Source organism: Bison bison, unplaced genomic scaffold, assembly GCF_000754665.1.
Source record: "Bison bison bison isolate TAMUID 2011002044 unplaced genomic scaffold, Bison_UMD1.0 scf7180017864048, whole genome shotgun sequence".
Lineage (NCBI taxonomy): Eukaryota > Metazoa > Chordata > Mammalia > Artiodactyla > Bovidae > Bison > Bison bison.
Window position 1 is genome coordinate 55,451 of NW_011494620.1, and position 21,624 is coordinate 77,074.

The 21,624-nt window shown below is 33.1% G+C and overlaps 1 protein-coding gene across 1 annotated transcript in view; it reads left to right on the top strand.

Moving 5' to 3' along the window:
- LOC104985510 (neurobeachin-like) overlaps nucleotides 1-21,624 on the top strand; it is a gene marked incomplete at its 5' end in the record, with an annotated part of 408,530 nt that overhangs the window by 40,019 nt on the left and 346,887 nt on the right. The window contains one exon of the mRNA XM_010835724.1: nucleotides 12,632-12,693. Coding sequence (XP_010834026.1) covers nucleotides 12,632-12,693 — 62 coding nt within the window. The remainder of the gene's footprint in view (nucleotides 1-12,631; nucleotides 12,694-21,624) is intronic.

Below are 21,624 nucleotides of genomic sequence, written 5' to 3' on the forward strand. Positions count from 1 at the left end.
AGAATCTTTGGTTTCTTGTAACTGTTTTTTAGAACTCACATTGTACCATCCTATTTTTCTTACAAACAGACTTTATTTCATTACGTCCCTCAGAAATTGTAGTACTATAAACTATTTTTTGTCCCATTATTGCAAAGATCAGTGGAATATTGATGTCATCTTTAATTTTTATATTGTATAATAATGAAAACCAAAATTGTATAATTTTTATACATGGTGAGATTTTGGTTGTGTGATAATATTTTTCTGTTTCAGCTCTGCTTAAGCCAGTAAAATAGTTACCTTTGTGGACTTTTACCAGAGGTCTAAGCTTTTTCCCCCTTATGTTCCTTTGAAGTTTATTTTCCTGGGTAACTTGTTTACTTTCTTTTGAATATACATTGCCTTTCCATGTAGAATCAATCCTTTAAATCTATCTATCCATCCAGAATTTATTTTATTGCATATAAAGCAAATATAAACTTTATTGTGCATAATAGAATCCATGAAAGCTACAATTTAGACTTGTTATACCAGTTTTAACTGCTGGAGGATTATTTTCTCCTCCTCTATACAGAAATATGACCTGTGATTCATGATACACATGTTATTATCTACGGCTAAAATGTTGTTCTCTCTGTCCTCAATAGGGTTATTCCAATTACACTAAGCCCAACCGAAGATAATCTTCTAATCAAGGATATTATTTAAACTTGAAAACTGATTATGTAAAAAAGTTATACAGATTATTTCAGTAGCTGTACTTTGCAACATATAATCTAGCAAGTATTCTCACTTTAGTTCTGCTTTCTATTAATGTATTTGTTTGATACATGGAGAAATCTTGAGGTTTGATACTCTGTTAATGGGTGTTTTTATATATCAGATTAAACAAATTCTGTTTTACAAGTCGAAATATTGGTGATTTTTTATCTTAGAGTTATCTCTAAGTCAGTTTTTCCAAAAAAGTTAATAACTGCACACTGTGTGTGCGTGTCTGTGTGTACTAGTTGCTCAGTTGTGTCTGAGCATTTGTGACACCATGGACTGTAGTGGGCCAGGGTCCTCTGTCCATGGTATTCTCTGGGCAGGGATACTGGAGCAGGTTTAGGTTAAATATTTCCCCTTATTCAATTTCACCCTTTTCCTATATCACAGTAAGAATTACTTTAATGACATCATTTATCTTGTTTACCAAGTCAACATCCCATAATGGTTCTGAGATAACGGTTCTCTTCATGTTGAACTGATGAGTTTGTCTGCTGTGTCCTCCATTAGAATGCAGGATTCTCTAGCACATGGAACGTATCTGTTTCATATCTGTGCCCTGCATATAGTAAGTATACAATGTTGTTTTTACAACTGAATCATGAAATGTCTTTAATTCTTGGGAATGACTAGCTCTTTTTTGTCAGATATTTTTTTTTACCATTTATTATATCTCACTTCATAGATTTCCCAATTCATACAATTTCAAAAAGCAGCTGTTATTTGTAATAGTTCTATTATGGCAAAAATTAGAAGAAATAAAAACACCGTTTACTTTAATAAATGGGTATAATATTTTATGTTGAATTGTTATTTATTTTAATGACAGAGCATTTCACACCCTGACTTCTCTATTATTATCAGATTGTATTCTGGTACTTACAGAAGTATATAATTTGACTCTGAGTTGCGGATAGGTATGAATCGGATAGGCTTCCCAGGTGGCACTAGTGGTAAAGAACTGCCTGCCAGTGCAGGAGACATAGAGACTCTGGTTCAATCCCTGGACCTGGAAGATCCCCTGGAGGAGGGCAGAACAACCCACTCCGGTATTCTTGCCTGGAGAGTCTCCACTGGCCGAGGAGCCTGGAGGGCTACATTCCATAGGGTTGCAAAGAGTTGGACACGACTGAAGTGACTTAGCATGCACACATGAGTTGAATATAGAGTTTTCTGGTATGGGTAAAATAATCTTGTTAATTTAGTGATCTATCCTTTTTTGATTATATAATTTTTGGCATATAATCTCTCTAAATTATTACTTAGGCAGAATATATACTTAGAATAACTTCTGTGACTTTTGGCAGTATCTTAAAAAAAAAAAAAAACATTGAATTTTAAAATTGAAGGAATTTTCAAGTTCTTCCATGTTACAAAAGCTTTATTTTATTCTTAAGAATGAATAAAATTGGACTGATTACTCATCTCTATTTGATATTTTGTTTGAAATGGAGGATTTAGTAAAGAAGATTCTGCTTGGGTCAAATTTGAGAATTTATTGCTTTGAGCACAAATGAGTTTTCTGAAGTTCTAGCTTGTTTTCTCAAGAGCGCTTCGACAGTTTAAGCCTATAATTGGATAGAGTTAATGTACTCTTGAAAATATGTAAGGTTCATCTGACTGACCTCTACTTGAGCCTACCTTAAACTATACCCTCTCTTTCCTTGTTTATGCCTTAACTATTATATTTATCAAATAATTTTCTTTTACTAATTATGTTTCTTAGTTTTTATCTTTGACTTTTTGAATCCATTGTTAAGAAAAGGAATTCATAGTATTTCCATTGTGTATTACATAAATATTTAAAAGAAAATGAGCCAGTGTTTTTCTGAATACAAAAATAAAGAACTTAAAGGTGTATTTTATTAAAAAGCAATTTTAAACTTAAATTTATTTAAACTTGAGAACTTAAAATTATTAAATATATTTATTTAAGAATATAGATAAATGAAAGTCAGAATTTGGATAGTTTGGAACTGTCAATATAGAAATTATTCACTTATACATACTGTGTTTAAAAGGAGGAGCCCACATTTTATAGAATATAAATTATTGTTTCGTTTTTCATAACTAGCTATTGGTATAGCTATTTTTATTCAACTCTATTCATGTGATTTAATTGTATAAATGTCTTGCTTTTTTCTCTTGATTATTAATATTTCTTGAAATGAATTACATGGTTAAATATATATGTTTTATTCTTAATAATTATTCAGGATCTGAGTCTCTAAGGTAATGTCAAAATTTGAAGCAGACATAGTTTAGTAGTTTTAAAATTTAATTGAGGCTTTTGGAATTTGAAGGAGCACAGGGAGACGAGAAGAACGTTGTTGCAGAGGAGTGATACAGGAATAACAATTGGTTCTATAATTAAATTTAACCCAAAGAGAATTGCAGGATCCAGATGATTTATGATAGTGAAAATGTCTCTTATTTCCCTTATTTCACCCTTATTCATTGCTGTTGTGATTAAATCAGGAAGTTAAAGAAAAGGGCAAGACACTCAGGTCAATTACTTCTGTAGTGAAAACTTGAGTCTAATACTGTAGGTAACAGTATTTAATGAAGACCTCTATTTAAAATAATAGTTGTTTTAAGTTATTTGGAGGCATAGTACTGTATTATTTTTTTTGTATAATATTCTCTGTGGACACCTATATATACATATATTTATGTGCCTTATTTTTGTAACTGGGATTTCATTCCTTGAGGTCAAAGATACCGTCATCTCTGTGGCTTACTTATAGTTCCTAAAATAAGTAGTTTAAATGAGAATATCTCAAGAGACAGCCAACTCAAAACTTGATCCCAAGTGATTTGGAAATTATAATCTATTGTTTAGCATGTGTAAATGTAAAATAGTATTTCTGTGGGATGTACAAAGATAAGTGAAAGTCAGGTGGAGACAAAAAAAAAGTGACATTGAATACCAAGAATTTTCCAAGATATTTCCCTTGATGCAGCACTTTTGATAGGCTAGCACAAACATGGTTTCTAAAGCATAAGTAAAAAAGGGTAAATTTACATCAGTGTTTCATATTTTATAGGTGTTAATAATAGTACCATACGAATATTCTCTTCAGCAAGCAGGAGGAAATATCTATGTAGGTTCATTTTTTTTTTTTTATCGTAACCTATCATTCCACGGAAGAGTTATCTGTGAAAGAATATTAGGAACTTCAACTTTATCACTATGCAAAAATTCTTAGCAGGAGCAAAACGATATTAAAGAAAACATATTCACAGTCAATAAGATTCCTAGGCTGTGTAAATACAATGACCAAAACCAAAAATAAACAAATGAAAAACAATTTAGAGTTTATTTCAATAAGTCAGTCAAAATGACAGGGGATTATGTAGCTACAATTACAGTTAGTCTTGTCTCTGAGCAATCTAAACATTCTAAATTTATAATTTAAAAGCACTGAGCCAACTATTCTCATATGGAAACAGATTTTTAGTCCTGAACATACAGAATTTTCATGGGAAAAGATGCAATATCAAATTACTTTGAGATGGCAATTAAAATTAGTATTAATTTCTTTATGAATCATTGAAAATATTTCATGTGAAAGTACCACTGATTTCTGACTTAAAAAACAAACTCACATCTCTTATATTTTAATAGCTTAGAGCCTGATATATTCTGTAATTCAGATATTTTAGAATTTAAGAAGAGTAATAGGTGCTTGTACATGTATTTCATAGCATCTTCAGGGGAGCCTGGATTAACTTGTTACTTAAGCACATTAATATATCTACAGCAACATGTAGGGATAGTCACACTATTAATCACACTAAGTAGAATAAAGTTTGTAACTGCTGCTAAGTCACTTCAGTCATGTCTGACTCTATGTGACCCCATAGACGGCAGCCCACCAGGCTCCCCCGTCCCTGAGATTGTCCAAGCAAGAACACTGGAGTGGGTTGCCATTTCCTTCTCCAATGCATGAAAGTGAAAAGTGAAAGTGAAGTCGCTCAGTCATGTCTGACTCTTTGATACCCCATGGACTGCAGCCTACCAGGCTCCACCATCCATGGGATTTTCCAGGCAAGAGTACTGGAGTGGGTTGCCATTGCCTTCTCCAAAGTTTGTAACGGCTAAGTCGCTTCAGTCATGTCCGACTCTGTGCGACCCCAGAGACGAGAGTCCACCAGGCTCCCCTGTCCCTGGGATTCTCCAGGCAAGAACACTGGAGTGGGTTGCCATTTGCTTCTCCAATGCATGAAAGTGAAAAGTGAAAGTGAAGTCACTTAGTCATGTCCAACTCTTAAAGACCCCATGAACTACAGCCTACCAGGCTCCTCCGTCCATGGGATTTTACAGGCAAGAGTACTGGAGTGGGGTGCCATGGCTGATGATTAAGGTTATGACAATCGTGCAAGAAAGATTTTTTCCAGAGCTTTTTTGGATTTTGAAATTATAAAATGTCTACATCTAAAATATTTTCCCCTATAGCTTAAAAATTTGAAGATGTATATATAAGTATGTGTGCATATGTATGTGTTCTCTGTCTCTCTCTCTCTCTCTCACATGAACAAACCTTGGAATGAGGAAATAGTTTTATTGGAAGACAGCCAAGCTCATTTGATTATGTATTGTCTGTGGCTGCTTTTGCAATACAGTGGCAGAGTTGAGTAGTTGTAGCAGAAATTTATTATTGTCACCTGACGCCATACCCTAACCCTAATATATTTTATCTGAGCCTTTACAGAAAATGTGTGCTAGCCCTAATACCTCCAGACTTCAGTTATGTTCCTCTTTTAAAGAGAGTAAGACTGCCATAAATTTGTCTTAGCTTAATATTTATGTAAACTAAAGTAAATCACTGAATGAATGAACTTTCATTGTCTGTGTAGTATTTTGAAAATAGTTTTTTTAATTTTCAATTAAAATTTATAGTCTAAATATAAAAACAAGCTGTAATTGTTTAATTACATTTTAAAAAGGGAAATGAACTTAATTTTATTTTTGTTTCTTGAAGGTAATATTATGCATTGTTTCTAGTTATACAGTTTTAAATTCCATGAAACATATAGGCAAATCTTGAAGTGTCCAATTAAAATAGTATGTAATACTACATAGACATATATTAATAGCAATAATAATACAAATTCAGACCCTTATTGGTATTTCAAAGGATGTTTTAATATTAATTTAATATTAATTTTTTGTTTAATTTTGATTTTTTAGTTTTAAGTTATAAAGCCACACTAATTTCTCAGTTTGATAATTGATAAGTTTTTGACCTTATTAAGTTTTGTGCTGGTGCTCAGTGACTAAATCATATCAAAGTTTCTGCGACCCCATGGACTGTAACCCACCAGGCTCCTCTGTTCATGCAATTTCTCAGTCAAGAATACTGGAGTGGGTTGCCATTTTCTTCTCCAGGGAATCTTCCCAACTCAAGAATCGAACCCATGTCTTCTGCATTGGCAGGTGAATTCTTTACCGCCAAGTGACCTGGGAAGCCACAATTTGGGCACTTCTAAAAGTTAAAATCATTAGAAAGTTATTTAAAAACTAAATTGGATGACTTTCCCCCTTTTTTTGCTTATACGATTAGCATCATGCAACTCAGAAGTCACAGTCCCTATGAATTCTCCTCGGCAGAGCTGCTCACTACCCTTTCTGTGTGTCTAACACTCTGTTGTCTCTGTGTATCTCCTAAGAGGCTATGTCATGATTATTTGTTTATATAAACTGTCCCGCTTTCGTCACTTATTTTTAAACTTAGCACGTGGCCTGGTATCTGGCACATAAGACAGAATGCTCAATAAATGCTTTTTTTAATACATTAGGCTCTTATTCTTAAAAGAATACTCTTATTTTTCCTTAGAATCTTTTTTCTCCAACATTTATATAAATATACATCAACTATTTATTTACTCAATGAATGGTGGTTTTTAGATTTATTCTTTTAATTAAAGTTTACTGAGAATATACTCGGAGCACTGCCCCAGGCATAGACGTGTAGGCTCTTCTCCCTTGGGAGAGGGCCCTTGCTGAAAGAAAACAATGGTCCTTAGAAGATGAGTCCCACCTCCAAGTATGACTCCTTGTTTGTCACCATAACACCTCGTACTCTTCACCTCCCACCATAAGGGGGCATCCTGTTAGACATGGAATTTTTCCACACTGTCTTAAAGCATGTAAACTTGATCTTGTAATTCTGCGTATACATGAAGTCAGACTCAAACATTGAACAAAAGTGTCAGTATTTCTTGTATTAAAGAAAGACGGTTGTATCCCAAAGGGCAAACTTTTCACATTCATTTCACAGTTTAGTGGGATTTGATGGGGGTTTTGTTCTTGCTGTTTCTAAAAGTTGAAGCTGATTTCTCACCCCTAGTAAATGGAAACCCAAAAAAATGCCAGTGACATGAATGGTCCTTTACTCATCTGGACCCAGCAAATTTTTGCTGCATGGGTCTGGACCATCTCAAATTTGTCCACCTAATTCATCTTATCAAATACATGTATCTTGGCCAGTCAGCTAGCCAACCTTATCTTTCAACACGTTTTTGAATTCACTTTACACTGGTAAGATACTATGATCTATAGTTCAGTTCAGTTCAGTTGCTCAGTCGTGTCCAACCCTTTGCAACCCCATGAATTGCAGCACGCCAGGCCTCCCTGTCCGTCACCAACTCCTGGAGTTCACTCAAACTCATGTCCTTCGAGTTGGTGATGCCATCCAGCCATCTCATCCTCTGTCATCCCCTTCTCCTCCTGACCACAATCCCTCCCAGAGTCTTTTCCAATGAGTCAACTCTTCGCATGAGGTGGCCAAAGTATTGGACTTTCAGCTTTAGCATCAGTCCTTCCAAGGAACACCCAGGACTGATCTCTTGTAGAATGGACTGGTTGGATCTCCTTGCAGTCCAAGGGACTCTCAAGAGTCTTCTCCAACACCACAGTTCCAAAACATCAATTCTTCGGCCCTCAGCTTTCTTCACAGTCCAACTCTTACATCCATACATGACCACTGAAAAAACCACAGCCTTGACTAGACGGACCTTTGTTGGCAAAGTAATGTCTCTGCTTTTGAATATGCTATCTAGGTTGGTTATAACTTTCCTTCCAAGGAGTAAGTGTCTTTTAATTTTGTGGCTGCAGTCACCATCTGCAGTGATTTTGGAGCCCAGAAAAATAAAGTCTGACACTGTTTCCACTGTTTCCCCATCCATTTCCCAAGAAGTGATGGGACCAGATGCCATGATCTTAGTTTTTGGAATATTGAGCTTTAAGCCAACTTTTTCACTCTCCTCTTTCACTTTCGTCAAGAGGCTTTTTAGTTCCTCTTCACTTTCTGCCATAAGCGTGTCATCTGCATATCTGAGGTTATTGATATTTCTCCCGGCAATCTTGATTCCAGCTTGTGCTTCTTCCAGCCCAGCATTTCCCATGATGTACTCTGCATAGAAGTTAAATAAGCAGGGTGACAATGTACAGCCTGAACATACTCCTTTTCCAATTTGGAACCAGTCTGTTGTTCCATGTCCAGTTCTAACTGTTGCTTCCTGACCTGCATATAGGTTTCTCAAGAGGCAGGTCAGGTGGTCTGGGATTCCCATCTCTTTCAGAATTTTCCACAGTTTATTGTGATCCACAGTCAAAGGCTTTGGCATGGTCAATAAAACAGAAATATATATTTTTATGGAACTGTCTTCCTTTTTTCCATGATCCAGCGGATGTTGGCAGTTTGATCTCTGGTTCCTCTGCCTTTTCTAAAACCAGCGTGAACATCTGGAAGTTCACAGTTCACGTATTGCTGATGGCTGGCTTGGAGAATTTTGAGCATTACTTTACTAGCATGTGAGATGAGTGCAATTGTGCGGTAGTTTGAGCATTCTTTGGCATTGCCTTTCTTTGGATTGGAATGAAAACGGACCTTTTCCAGTCCTGTGGCCACTGCTGAGTTTTCCACATTTGCTGGCATATTGAGTGCAGCACTTTCACAGCATCATCTTTCAGGATTTGAAATAGCTCAGCTGGAATTCCATCACCTCCACTAGCTTTGTTCGTAGTGATGCTTTCTAAGGCCCACTTGACTTCACATTCCAGGATATCTGGCTCTAGGTGAATGATTACACCATCATGATTATCTTGGTCGTGAAGATCTTTTTTGTACAATTCTTCTGTATATTCTTACCACCTCTTCTTAATATCTTCTGCTTCTGTTAGGTCCATGCCATTTCTGTCCTTTATCGAGCCCATCTTTGCATGAAATGTTCCCTTGGTATCTCTAATTTTCTTGAAGAGATCTCTAGTCTTTCCCATTCTGTTGTTTTCCTCTATTTCCTTTCATTGATCACTGAGGAAGGCTTTATCTCTCCTCTCTATTCTTTGGAACTCTGCATTCAAATGCTTAGATCTTTCCTTTTCTCCTTTGCTTTTCGCTTCTCTTCTTTTCACAGCTATTTGTAATGCCTCCCCAGACAGCCATTTTGCTTTTTTGCATTTCTTTTCCATGGGAATGGTCTTGATCCCTGTTTCCTATACAATGTCATGAACCTCTATCCATAGTTCATATACAGTATTCCATCATTGTTTCTAGTCAGAATATTTATTCTGGTTAGCATATATCTGCAGATAAAGGTGGCTTTTTGCTGTATTTGTTGGAGGAGCACATAAGTTTAATTCCCTTGGGGCCTACTTCTTAATTGACAAGGTGAGAAAAGTCATCATGGAATAGAAATAACTAATCCTTAGTATCATTTCCCATTGTATCCCTTTCTCTATATTCTTCTTCTTAACTTTCAAAAACGTGTAATTTTATTTCTTTCAGTTGGAGATATATAATCTTTGAATTTTATCTTAACCCTCCAGTCCCACTTTCTCACACTGCGTATATTTTGATCAGCCAGTCGCCCAAGCTACTAGAAAGGTCTTCTCAGGATTTATTGGTCCTCTGCTCCCTCTGTACTTTTTGTTAAGCTTTTTGTTCCCACATCTGACCAACATATATGTTATCTTCTCCAAGAAAACTGTCAAAATCACCCAAGATGGAATTAACCATTATGATCTTTCTCACTGTCACATGTTGTTATCCTGTTAGTATCAAATTGTTTAAACAGCTCTGCAGCAGATGAGAAATGGGCTTTTGAGTTAGATGACTTGAATTCAGGTCCCAGTTCCACCACTGACTGAATGAAACACCTTGGGCTAGTCACTGAATCCCTTCATTTTTTAACCTACCACATGAGGTAATAATAACTGGTTCAAATAGTTGTTAAGAGAATCAAATAAAACAGCATGTATAAATGCAACCTGTAAATGATCAAGTTCTTTGTAAGTGTTAGATAATCTTAGATTTGAATTGAAAGATGGAGCCCTTAGGAAGATGTAGATACTGTCGTATTATTTATACTCCTGAGTGCTAACACTGTCCTTTACTCATACAAGGGGTTTTCAAATGAGTTGATTTGATGATAAATTTCTTGCCAGATACAAAAAGGAAAACAAAATCACATCTCATTTGAGACATATGCTTGTAAAATACTTGCTTTATGCATATATAGCCTGAGTTATTTGTAGCATTGCTAGATAAATTTGGCTTTCTTAAGCTTATGGCTAAAGTTGTACAAAATCACATCTATTGCTTTCACCTTAAAATTTTAAAAATAAGTGCTTTTATTATTTATAGAATGTGCAAGGATACTGTCGTCAGTGTTTGTATTTTCAATAGCTCTATTAAATGTCTCAATATCTCTAGATATCTTCAGTGCATATCTCTAATAAAAATCCATTTGTCTTAGTAATACTTTTGTTGACACTTAGAAATAGTGCCAACCAAAATGATTATAAAGTTTTTGAAAGGTGATGACCCTTCCAAAATTATCTCTGCTTGTGTTCTCATGGCAAAATTAGGTTTTCATTTTTGTTTCTTTTTTTTTAAATTTGAAGAGAGTCCATTATCATTCTGTTCGTTCTAATTACATCTCATTAGTAAAGGTGCAAAGATATAGTGACCTGAAATCACAATGGCCATTTTCAAAGTTCCCAGAATACTTTTTATCAAATTGCAGTTTCACTATCCTGTCATTTTGTTATCACTTCCTTGAACAAAAGCATTGACGGAGCATTTGTCTATATTTTTCTTATTATGGAATGATAGTATATATTTGGGGAAAAATATGGATATTCTTGTTACATGCAGTTCTTTAGAAGTTAATTTAAAATTAGTCTGTGAGAAATGAATATAACTGCATATTTTTTTCTGATTTGTAACAACTGTATGTATTTCAAAACTCTAGTATACGGAATATATGATGAATAATTCTTTGTATAATCAATCATTATATAGCCTTGTAACCTAATACTTCATTATATAGCCTTACAATCTAAAATCTAAATTGATATGCAGTACAAATTTTAATTTTTTAATTCTTCTACTATGCATAGCTCTTTGGCCTTCTACTTAGTTTTTCTTTGTCTGAATTTCAAATAGTTGAGTAGCCAACAGGTGATAAACGTCCCATTAATCTTTCTGACTCTAGCTCCTGAGCATTAGAATCGCTGATCAATTACAACAATTGTCTCTTAAATGAGCTTTTCACATCTGCCTCTTATTTCATTAGTTAGCTGTCTGCCCAAAGATCTGATAAAATGGAATACTGGTGCCTTTTTACAACTTGTTCTGTAGGTCTGCACATTAAGGGTAGAGTTGTTAGCAGAATGGGCACAAAAGGGTATTTATCCACTCTCTACAATAAATATACGTGCTAGTGTCTGGAAGACATTTGAGACTCTTTACTGAAATCACCTTAAGAAGGAAAAAATAACTGGTTCACTTTAGCTAGCTATTTAGCAACAGCTAATGTAAGATCAGGCTTCCCTGGTAGCATGGCATTTCTCATTATGCAGTGCTTTTACTGATTATATTTGTCTTCATATAAAAAGAAAAATGAGTCTATTAATTTAGTTAATTTTAGAAACAGTTAAAAACTTTAAAAAATATATTTTAAATTAGCAAACATCATGATTAACATACTGTCCTCCAGAGATTGTTATTAATCCTTGGTTACATTTTTCTCTATATGTTAAAAATACTACCCAATCATGACCTGCCTTCTCTTCTTATACAGCAGTCATCCTTTGAATGGAAAAAAAGTCAATGAATAATATATATAATCAACATTTAGACTGTTTTTAAGAAGAGTATTTTCTTACCTGTAGAATGGTAATAATAATAGTATGTCACAAAATATAATGAGAACTAAAGGAGATGTTTGTACGTAAGGCACTTAACACAGTACCCAGCACATAGCACGTGATCAATGAGTAGTAGCCATTATAACATTGAATTCTTTTTACTTCTGACTTCTATTCAGAGACTTTGGAAGCAGAACAATGGAATATTTTATTTTATAAGTATTGTGTAACATGCTAATTATATGAGAAATTCATTTTTTTAATATTTCAAAATTCATTTAACCATTGAAAACCTATGGGTAGATATAATAAAGTAAAAATTATTTTAATTTTGTCTTTTGGAAGAAAATTTAGATAGATCTTCAGTGATAATTGTTCTATATTTCTGGAGACAATCACATTGTAAATGTCATTGGAATAAAAGGAGCTCTAACTGGCTTATCAGTTTTGAAAGCTACACATGCCTTGTTTAAATATAAGAAATGCCTTGACCAAATAAATAACCCAAGTCTGAGGTCAATTTTTATGTATTTTTCATATCTTCTTGAAATATCTGTATATTTTGAAATTAATGCTATAAGAATGTGTTACTATCTCAATTCATTTTACTTTAGGAATTCTATTTTTTAATAATGTTTTATAAGTTAAAACTATATAATGAATTAACTTAGAATGATGATTTCTACCACTGTTATTTCATTTTATTTTAACCTTTCTTTTTTGTAGGCCTCGTTTGTATGAAGTCCAGCACATCTGTAGTTGAGCTTGTTATGCTGCTTTGTTCTCAGGTATGAAATCTTAATCATGTGATTACATTAAACTACATGAGGATTGCTTTATGTCATTAAACAGGAGAATGGACGTAAATAAATATGTATATGTTTATGTATTTTAAAATATCTATTATCTCATAGATGAAGAAAATAGATATATGTATTTATGTAAATGATCTTACCATGCAAATATTGATTTAATCTCCCTCCTTCTCCCCTCCTGTTAGCTGTCTTATTTTCCATCTTACCTAGCCTTCTATTGTTCCTTATTTTTTAATTTCTGCAAATATATATATATATATAATTTGTTATAGCTATTTTGATACCCTTCTTTACATCCATCTTTTTTAAATGATAGAGTAGTATTTATAATTTTGATGTTCATTGTTAATTAATATGGTTTCTTTTTCACTATTAGAGATAACGCAAACTGGAGGTTGTTTTTCTAATGCAATAGCCAGAGTATAAAACACAGCTGATCAGTGAGGGATTTTTGATATGATACATTGCTGCTTTCCCTTTTTTAATGTAATTTATATATTTCAGTATAAAATCTAAAAATCTACTTATACTATTTATCTTTAATAATCAGAATTAAAAATAGAATTATAATTTCTGGCTATTGTTTTTTTAAGCAATTAGAAAAAAATAGTATGTAACATTTTTCTGATAACCAAAATAGGGACCTAATGGTCTTTCTTCTCGCCAGCTCTGCCAAGTCTCCTGGTGGTCCTGATTTTCACATAAGTATTAAATATTTTGTAATATGAGAATGAAAAAAGAACTTATGTATGTTTGTAATAAGTAGTTTTTACATCCTAATTTCCTCAGTAGAAAGGAAAATTTATATATACTGTTTCTATTTACTGACCTGAGGTCTGACTAAAATCACAACTAACTTCCAAATAAATAGCAATAGGGCTTCAACCAATCCTTTAAAGCATCAACAAAAGTAAAACAACCAAAACTTACCTATTTTTCAGTCTTCAGGTTTACTTTCTTCAAGAATATATTCATAGGGATATCATTAGATCCATTTTCCACTTTTCATCCAGATACGTAAATAAGGAAGATGTTAAAGGAAATAGCATCCCTGGCAGGAGTTCATCTGCAGGACATTTGAGAATTGTTACCCAAAGCCAGAGTCCTGAGTTCGAGAGACATTCTGTGAAATCTGTCTGGACCTCATAGGTTCTTGATGATGCCAGGTTGAAAGAAATGGTTTCATGGGGGAAAATAATGTAAAATTCCTTCTTCCTTAGCTCCTGGTTTCACTGCAGTTCAGAAAAATAAAGAAGAATGTAGCATTAGGGTCTAGTGTCTTTGATGGCCTCATCATCTAATCATAGGTTTAACATTACTCATTTGCTGGCTCCAGGAATTCCTGCCATTAAGGGCCCTAGAGATGAAACTTTGCCTCAGTTATTGATTGAAAGGAAGAGTGAGAAATTTAAGCTCTCTATGCAGTGCACTTTCTTTCAGTGTTTCAGCAAAGCTGTATTATAAACATGTCTCTCAACTTGATCTTTAGGTTGAATGTCTAAAATAATTCAGTGCATTTTAAATATTTAAGTGGTTTATTGATTTAAAATACCTTGTTTAAATGGTTTAAAGTCTTTATTAAAAAAAAAAAAAAAAACAAGCTGCAGTTGTTTCATTTTCTATTAAGCTGAAAAACTGTACTTTCCACAAAATATTTTTAAAGAAATAACTGATAAATCAGTAATCTTCCTTTGATGCAATTCAGATGGGAATAATTCACTGTTCTACTTTAAAATTAGCTTATAAAAACATCTTTTGCAGATCATTCATTGTTGGACAGATATATAAAACCTTGGCTTTGAGGACACAAAAAATGGACATGTCTTCAGAATTTCTTAAAATAATCTGCCATTTTCTCCACGACTCAAATTCATGATGATTTATATCCTGTTTTCATCCATTAGCCAGACAACATAGCAGTAGCAGACTTCTGATAAAGAGAGATAAATATAGGTGCGGGTGCTGTGGAGATTGCTTAGCAAGCAGCTCTGTCCAATGGCTGAGTTCTCTCCTTCAGACCTTAATGCATTTCTTTGACAATGGAGCTGATCCCTATAGAATTAGCATGGTTCTGTAGGCTTTTTTTTTTTTTGGTGCCAAGGCAGAGGCAATCCTGAGGAATTCTTAAAACAGCAGAGTTTTGAGTTGTTTTTCTTCTGTTTTACAGTTAGCCCTTTGCAAATGTTGATATAACTCCATGTTATTATGATCAGCAGTTATTAGTACTAATAAAATAGCTGGAAATCTGAATGAATAACTATCTTGATGGACTGCATGAATAAGTTTTTCCCACAGTGGGAACACACAACAAAGATGTTATCCACACTGTGGTTTAATTATTGGTTAAAATAAGTTTTCAATGCAAATGGAATTTTCTGGTTTATTTATTTGTTTAGAATTTGTTTTTTTTTTCTCTAAATTTGGATAAAACATGGAAAGATAACATTTTGTTTGGAGAAAACAGGTAGTGAAGAATGGAAAAAGGAAAGGAAAAAGCAGCATTTCTCACAGCATTTGTTTTTCTTTCATTAGATGCCTTTATTTTGATGCTTTTGATTTCGGAAATTTCATGTTAACTACCACATATTATTAAGTCTATCAGCTTTTCTTTCCTTTTTATCTTGAGCTCTTGAATAAACTTACTATTGCCAGTGGTTTGTGTGCAAAATATGGTCTAAATTTACATGCGATCATATTACAAGTGTCTGAAGGTACTTGTCAAGGATAATTCAGTTCATATGGACAGTCTTTTAAACTCTAAGGGACATACATGCCAGTGGAATTTTAGGTCTCTTGAAAAACATATTTTAAGTTCTAAGGTGCTATTAGCATTATCATTATATTGCATTAACTGTTCCACAGATATTCAAAAACATTTTTTTACTGGATATGGAGTTTTCTTCTTCCTATAAATGTCATGACATAAAAGTAAATTTCAAGATTTACCTATTCTTCTTTTCTTTCAATTTGTTTTTAAAATGTACTTAGTAGTATCTTTTTTAAAAATTTAGAGTAAAATGAAATGGAGTAAAATAATATAAAGTGTCTTGAAAAGTCAGTGCTTAATCAGTGAATATAGTGTTTCCTCCAGAGTTCTTCAGTATCTCACAGGTCTACTATTGTCCTCTGTTGACTTCTTTAAGTTTCACAATCAGATGTGGTTGAGATGCTTTTCATTATTCTGTATATGTACCTTATTTTTCCATTACATTATTCTGAATGTATTATATTCTTTGATGAAGAGCAGATTTAGTTTTCAAGTAAACTTTTTAAGGTACTGTAATAGTTTCTAATTATTTCCAGATTTTTTTTAGGAAGTCTCCATCAGAGGTACTCCAGGAAAAATTGAGTGATGTTATCCCATAGGATTTCTTTAAGTTTTCATAAGTAAAGCTTAGCAGATGTCACTTGCATTTTTCTGTGCCTTATCTGTCAATAAAAAATGTTTTATAAATTGAGAGACTTTTATGTAAAAAAAAATATGTCTCAGTATTTAAGTACTTTCTGACTTGAAACACTGATTAAGCAAATGTATGCTTAATAAATCATTTTTATTCTCATTAGAAACCCCAAAATATATAAGTAACATAAAGTAGAAGTCAGCCTTGCAAGTCTCTTTAAGATCTGTGTATGAAGTTACTAACATGAAATATTTTGTGGTCTTGTTTGCCTATATTGTTTTTTAAATACATCATATACTTAAAGAATTCTAGTGACTTCACTGATGTGATCAAGGCCATAACCCAGGACTTCTAAACACAGCACTTACAAAAGGAACCACAACTAAAGAACTATCTTCCTGTTTTTAAATGATTTAGCCTTTGAACTTTTAATTTTTTTTAATTTTTTCTCCAATTTGATACAATTTAATCAGATGATACAGAGGAAAAGACATACTTTTCTTCTTCTTCTAAGTATAATAAACCTAAGACTGAGGTGCAAAGACATAGATAAGATGAATATAGAGGCCTGCAAAAGAATATTTCTTCATAAGTACTCAATATTTAAAGAGTTTTTGGTGTTTAAAATAAAGTGATAAATTTAAGAAAAATATACATGAACTACATTTTTTCAAGCATCTTTGAAAATATGAAATCTTACTAATTATCATGGTGAAATTATGTCACATTGAATTATTTAGTTACAACTTTTTCTATTTTAGCTTTGTAATCTCTATTAAAGATCTGTTGATATATTTTTCTATTTCTTAAAATCTAGTGTTCTCCATGAAACTTGCCTGTTAGTCTAGCTGAATTTAAAATGAAGGAAGAATAAAAAGTAATGGCTTGATATTTTAAATTGAGTATCATCAAGTGATAACTATATGTGGTACAGAAAATTGATACTGTGAACTATAAAAATAAGATTTTCATGAAAGGCTTTAATAAGATGGACTAAAGACGTACCCCTTGAAGTTAATAGACTTTCTACACAGCCTAAGCAGGCAAGGAGATTCAGTCTAAACAAAGGTCTGGAGAGAAATGAAATGAACCTGTATGTGCTCAGACCAGTGACCAGCTCATTTTGGAGTGTATCAGAAATTAAGTAGGAGACATGTGATTATTTGGGTTTATTTGTAATACAGGTAGACCCATTTCCATGCAGTACATCTCAAAAGAGTGGTTCCTCATATAAAAGATTATAGTATCTTAATAGCCTAGAGTTGAGATTGATAGAAACATCTCACTTGTAAATACTTTTAATAGTCCGTGTTGTTTCCTGTTACCACTTCTGCCTGTGTTTTTTAAAGGAATAAAGCCACTATTTTATTCCTGAATATCTAAGAAATCCCTACCTTTATCTCTGGACCATGCCTAACCTAACCCCAGCTTTTATCTGTGGTATAATGTCATCTCAAAGTTAAAGGAGCAAATCAGGCATTTAAAGATTTTTGGAATTAATATGGTTGTATCATCTTTATTGCCAGAAACTTTTAATATATCCTAAATATAAATAAAAGTTAAGTAGGAAATTGAAAATGTTGTAACGTATATAGACCATTCTCAATATGGGTCATAATAATCACTTTCAATTATTAGAAAATAGGGAGAAAATTATACAATGAAATGTATACATTCTAAAGAAAAAAGCTTTTAGTAAGTAAAGAAAAAAGCTTTTAGTAAGTATTACTACTAAAGTATTACTGCTGCTGCTGCTGCTAAGTCGCTTCAGTCATGTCCGACTCTGCGACCCCATAGACAGCAGCCCACCAGGCTCCCCCGTCTCTGGGATTCTCCAGGCAAGAACACTGGAATGGGTTGCCATTTCCTTTTCCAATGCATGAAAGTGAAAAGTGAAAGTGAAGTCGCTCAGTCGTGTCCGACTCTTAGGGACCCCATGGACTGCAGCCTTCCAGGCTCCTCCATCCATGGGATTTTCCAGGCAAGAGTACTGGAGTGGGGTGCCATTGCCTTCTCCCAAGTATTACTAAGTATTTGTAATCAGAAAATGTTTATTTAATGTGTCTTGGGGAGAATGCTACGGAGCAATCACAGCAATAATTGTCTACCCAATTATTTACACCATCTTCTATGAAAATTTAATCAAAGATTTAAAGAGCATGGAATTCAATTACTTTTGATCACTTCCATGAGGTCTTAATGGACATGATTTTGAGCAAACTCCAGGAGATAGTTAAGGACAGGGAAGCCTGGTGTGCTGCAGTCCTCGGGGTCACAAAGAGTCAAGCAGGATTTAGGGACTGAACCGCAACAGCAGTAGCATGGGGTCTTTTATTGTTGATTTCTTTTATTTCAACTCTGGAAAAATTGGCAGGTATAGTTTGAGTTGATCACTTTTCTATTATAAAATATTTTTAAGCTACCTTAATGTGTATGATACTTGTACATGATGCAGCACTTCAATCCTTGATAATGATTAGTTCATATCCAACCAGAATTATAAATACAGAAGGAAAATGACAGCTAAACTTCAGTGCTGGGCTCATTTGTGTGAAAATGGTACTAATATAAGAGAAACAACAGTTATTTTCTTATGTATGAATTCTCATCAATTTTTGCCAAAATTGGGACAAAAAGAAATTGGTAAGCCTTGGCCTCCTGCAGGATAGTCTTTAAGAGTGCTACAGTGTCTGTGACACAGGAGAAGGAATATAGTATATTCTGAGGTACACAGATTTCCCTGGATACTGATAGACCACTTCCCTGAACTAAAACTCCTTTCCACACTTGGATACAATGTCCACCCCTTTCCTGTCTTCCCTGTTTGGGTTTGTTTGTTTTCTTCTAATTTTTATTTTTGTGTATTTACATTATATAAATTCTTCAGGAGCATTACAACAATTTGAAAAATAGTGAAAACAGCGGTATATATTTCATTATCCTTCCATTTTGTATATTCTCTTGCTCTTTGGTGGATTTTTTCCATTTAATCCTCTGTACTTAAACATACTTTATTTTATAATAAGTTATATAAAATATTTTATAGTAGGTAATTTTATTTGTCCTCTTTTTCTTTGCTTGCACATTTCTTCGTGATCATTTTTTTCTGTGGTTTTGTTGTTGTTGTTTAAATAATTGTAGACTCATAGGAAGTTGCAAAAATAGTACACAGAATCCAGTGTACCCTTTCCCCAGCCTTCCCCAATAGCACCATCTTATATAAATGTAATACAGTGTCAATAGAAGGAAATCAATATTGGTATAATACTTTTAACTAGATTACAGACATTTTTCAGCTTTCACTATCCTTTCATGCATTCATTTGTGTGTATGCTATTTCATTCCTATCAGTGCTATTTTATTCCTTATATTGATGTAACCACTACCACTATCAAAATATAAAATTCAGAATTATTACTATTATTTCATATCTTCCCAGTTATTTCAAATTCTTTTCTTTCATGAAACTTTTCAGGTTTATTGTTATATGATTTTAATCAATCCATCCTTCCCTTTTACATTTGAAATACATATATCTAGACAGGAAATATAGGTCCCTGTTTACATGTTTTAATTAGATGTTCTTATAGGTGATAAAGGCATGATATTCTTTATCTATTACATTGGAGTTTCCTTTAGAGTAAGCATCATGCCAACCATTCCTCATTACTGGAAGCATTTCATTCAGCCAATGGAGAAAATAAGTTTTGTATAGTTTCATCAGTATATTTATTTCACATTGAGATCTCTTTGAATTGTAGAATTTTTTTAAACTATGCAAAAAGAAAGACTAAACTTAAGGATGACAAAGCCTTAGAGTCTTTCAAGGTTGCATTATGAATGTTATTAATTTTAATTATGCTATACATTTACACCATAAAAAAATCATTTTATTTTTATGTTGCCAGTGATGTTTTTTGTTTTGCTCCTTACCACGCCATCCACACCTTGCAGTATAGTATAGATATTTATTATCTATACTATAGATAGTATAGTATAGTATAGCACCTAGTATAGATATTTATTAATTACTTACAGAGTTAATTCTTTGAATATTGTGAATAATGCTGCTATTAACATTGACCTACAAGTTATCTGAGTCTCTGTTGTCACTTCTTTTAAGCTTATACCTTTAGATATCAGGTGTATAATTGAGTAGAATTGTTGAGTCATTTGGTAATTCTGGGTTTAATTTTTTGAGGAATTGCAAGTTTTCCACAAAGTCTGTATCATTTTATATTTCTATGAGGAATAAACCAGGGTTCCAATTTTCTCCATGTCTTCTCCAACACTTATTATTTTCTGTCTCTCTCCCTCTTTATCTTTGGTTTGTTTATTTGTTGTTTTTTAAATTATAGCCCTTCCTGATAAGTATGAAGTAGTATCTCATTGTGATTTTTATTTATGTTTTCTTGATAAGTAGTAATGTTGACATCTTTTCATATGCCTATTAAAATCTTTTCTCATTTTTAATTGAGTTTTTTGTCGTTGAGTTGAAAGTGTTATTCTGGACATTAAATCCTTATCAAGTATATGACTTGCAAAAATGTTCTCTGATTCTGTAGGTTATTTATTTTCATTCTCTTGATAGTGTCCTTTGATGCACAAAAGTTTCTAATTTAATGATGTCCAGTTTATCAACTTTTGTTATTGTTACCTATGCTTTTGATATCATGTTTTTGAACCTATGGCCAAGTTCAAGCTCATGGAGATTTCCCCCTTTATTCTCTGCTAATAGTTTTGTTACTTTAGGACCTCAATTTAGATCTTTGATTCATTTTGAGTTATTTTTTATATCCAGTATGTATAGGGATCCAAATTTATCCTTTTGCAAATGATTATCCATTTTTCTTAGCACCATTTGCTAAAGAGACTATCCTTTCCCCATCAACAGATCTTGGTACTCTTGTTGAAAATCAGTTGAGCATAGATGCCCATGATGATTTTTAATGCAAAAGTAGTCCCTGAAAATTAAGCACAATTTAAAAATAAGTATTAGAGGTTTGAATAAAATTTCCTATTACCTCATATTTTCACTACCCAGGAGTAGTAAAAAATTATCATTTAATATATATCCTTTCAAATTATATTTCTACACATAAATGCAAAATGTTAATAGTATAAGCAAAAATTGCTGTTGTAACAGCAATAGCTTACAAATTACTTTTCCCAGTTGATAATCTAGAGTAGTGCTGTCCAATCAAAATATGATGTGAGCTGCATATGACTTTAAATTTTTTAAAACTGTATTTTAAAAAGTGAAAAAAGAGTAAGTGAGATTAATTTTAGTAGTATATTTCATGTAACCTGAATATAATTTCAGCATACATGTAATCAATATAAAAGTATTTAAAATGAGGTATTTTACATTTCTTTTTTCCTTAGCCTTTCAAATCAGGCATATGTTTAATACTTAGAACGTTTATCAGGTCACACTAACCACATTTGAGGTGCTTACAATAGCTGCATGTGATGTAGATTCTGTATTGGTCAGTACAGCTCT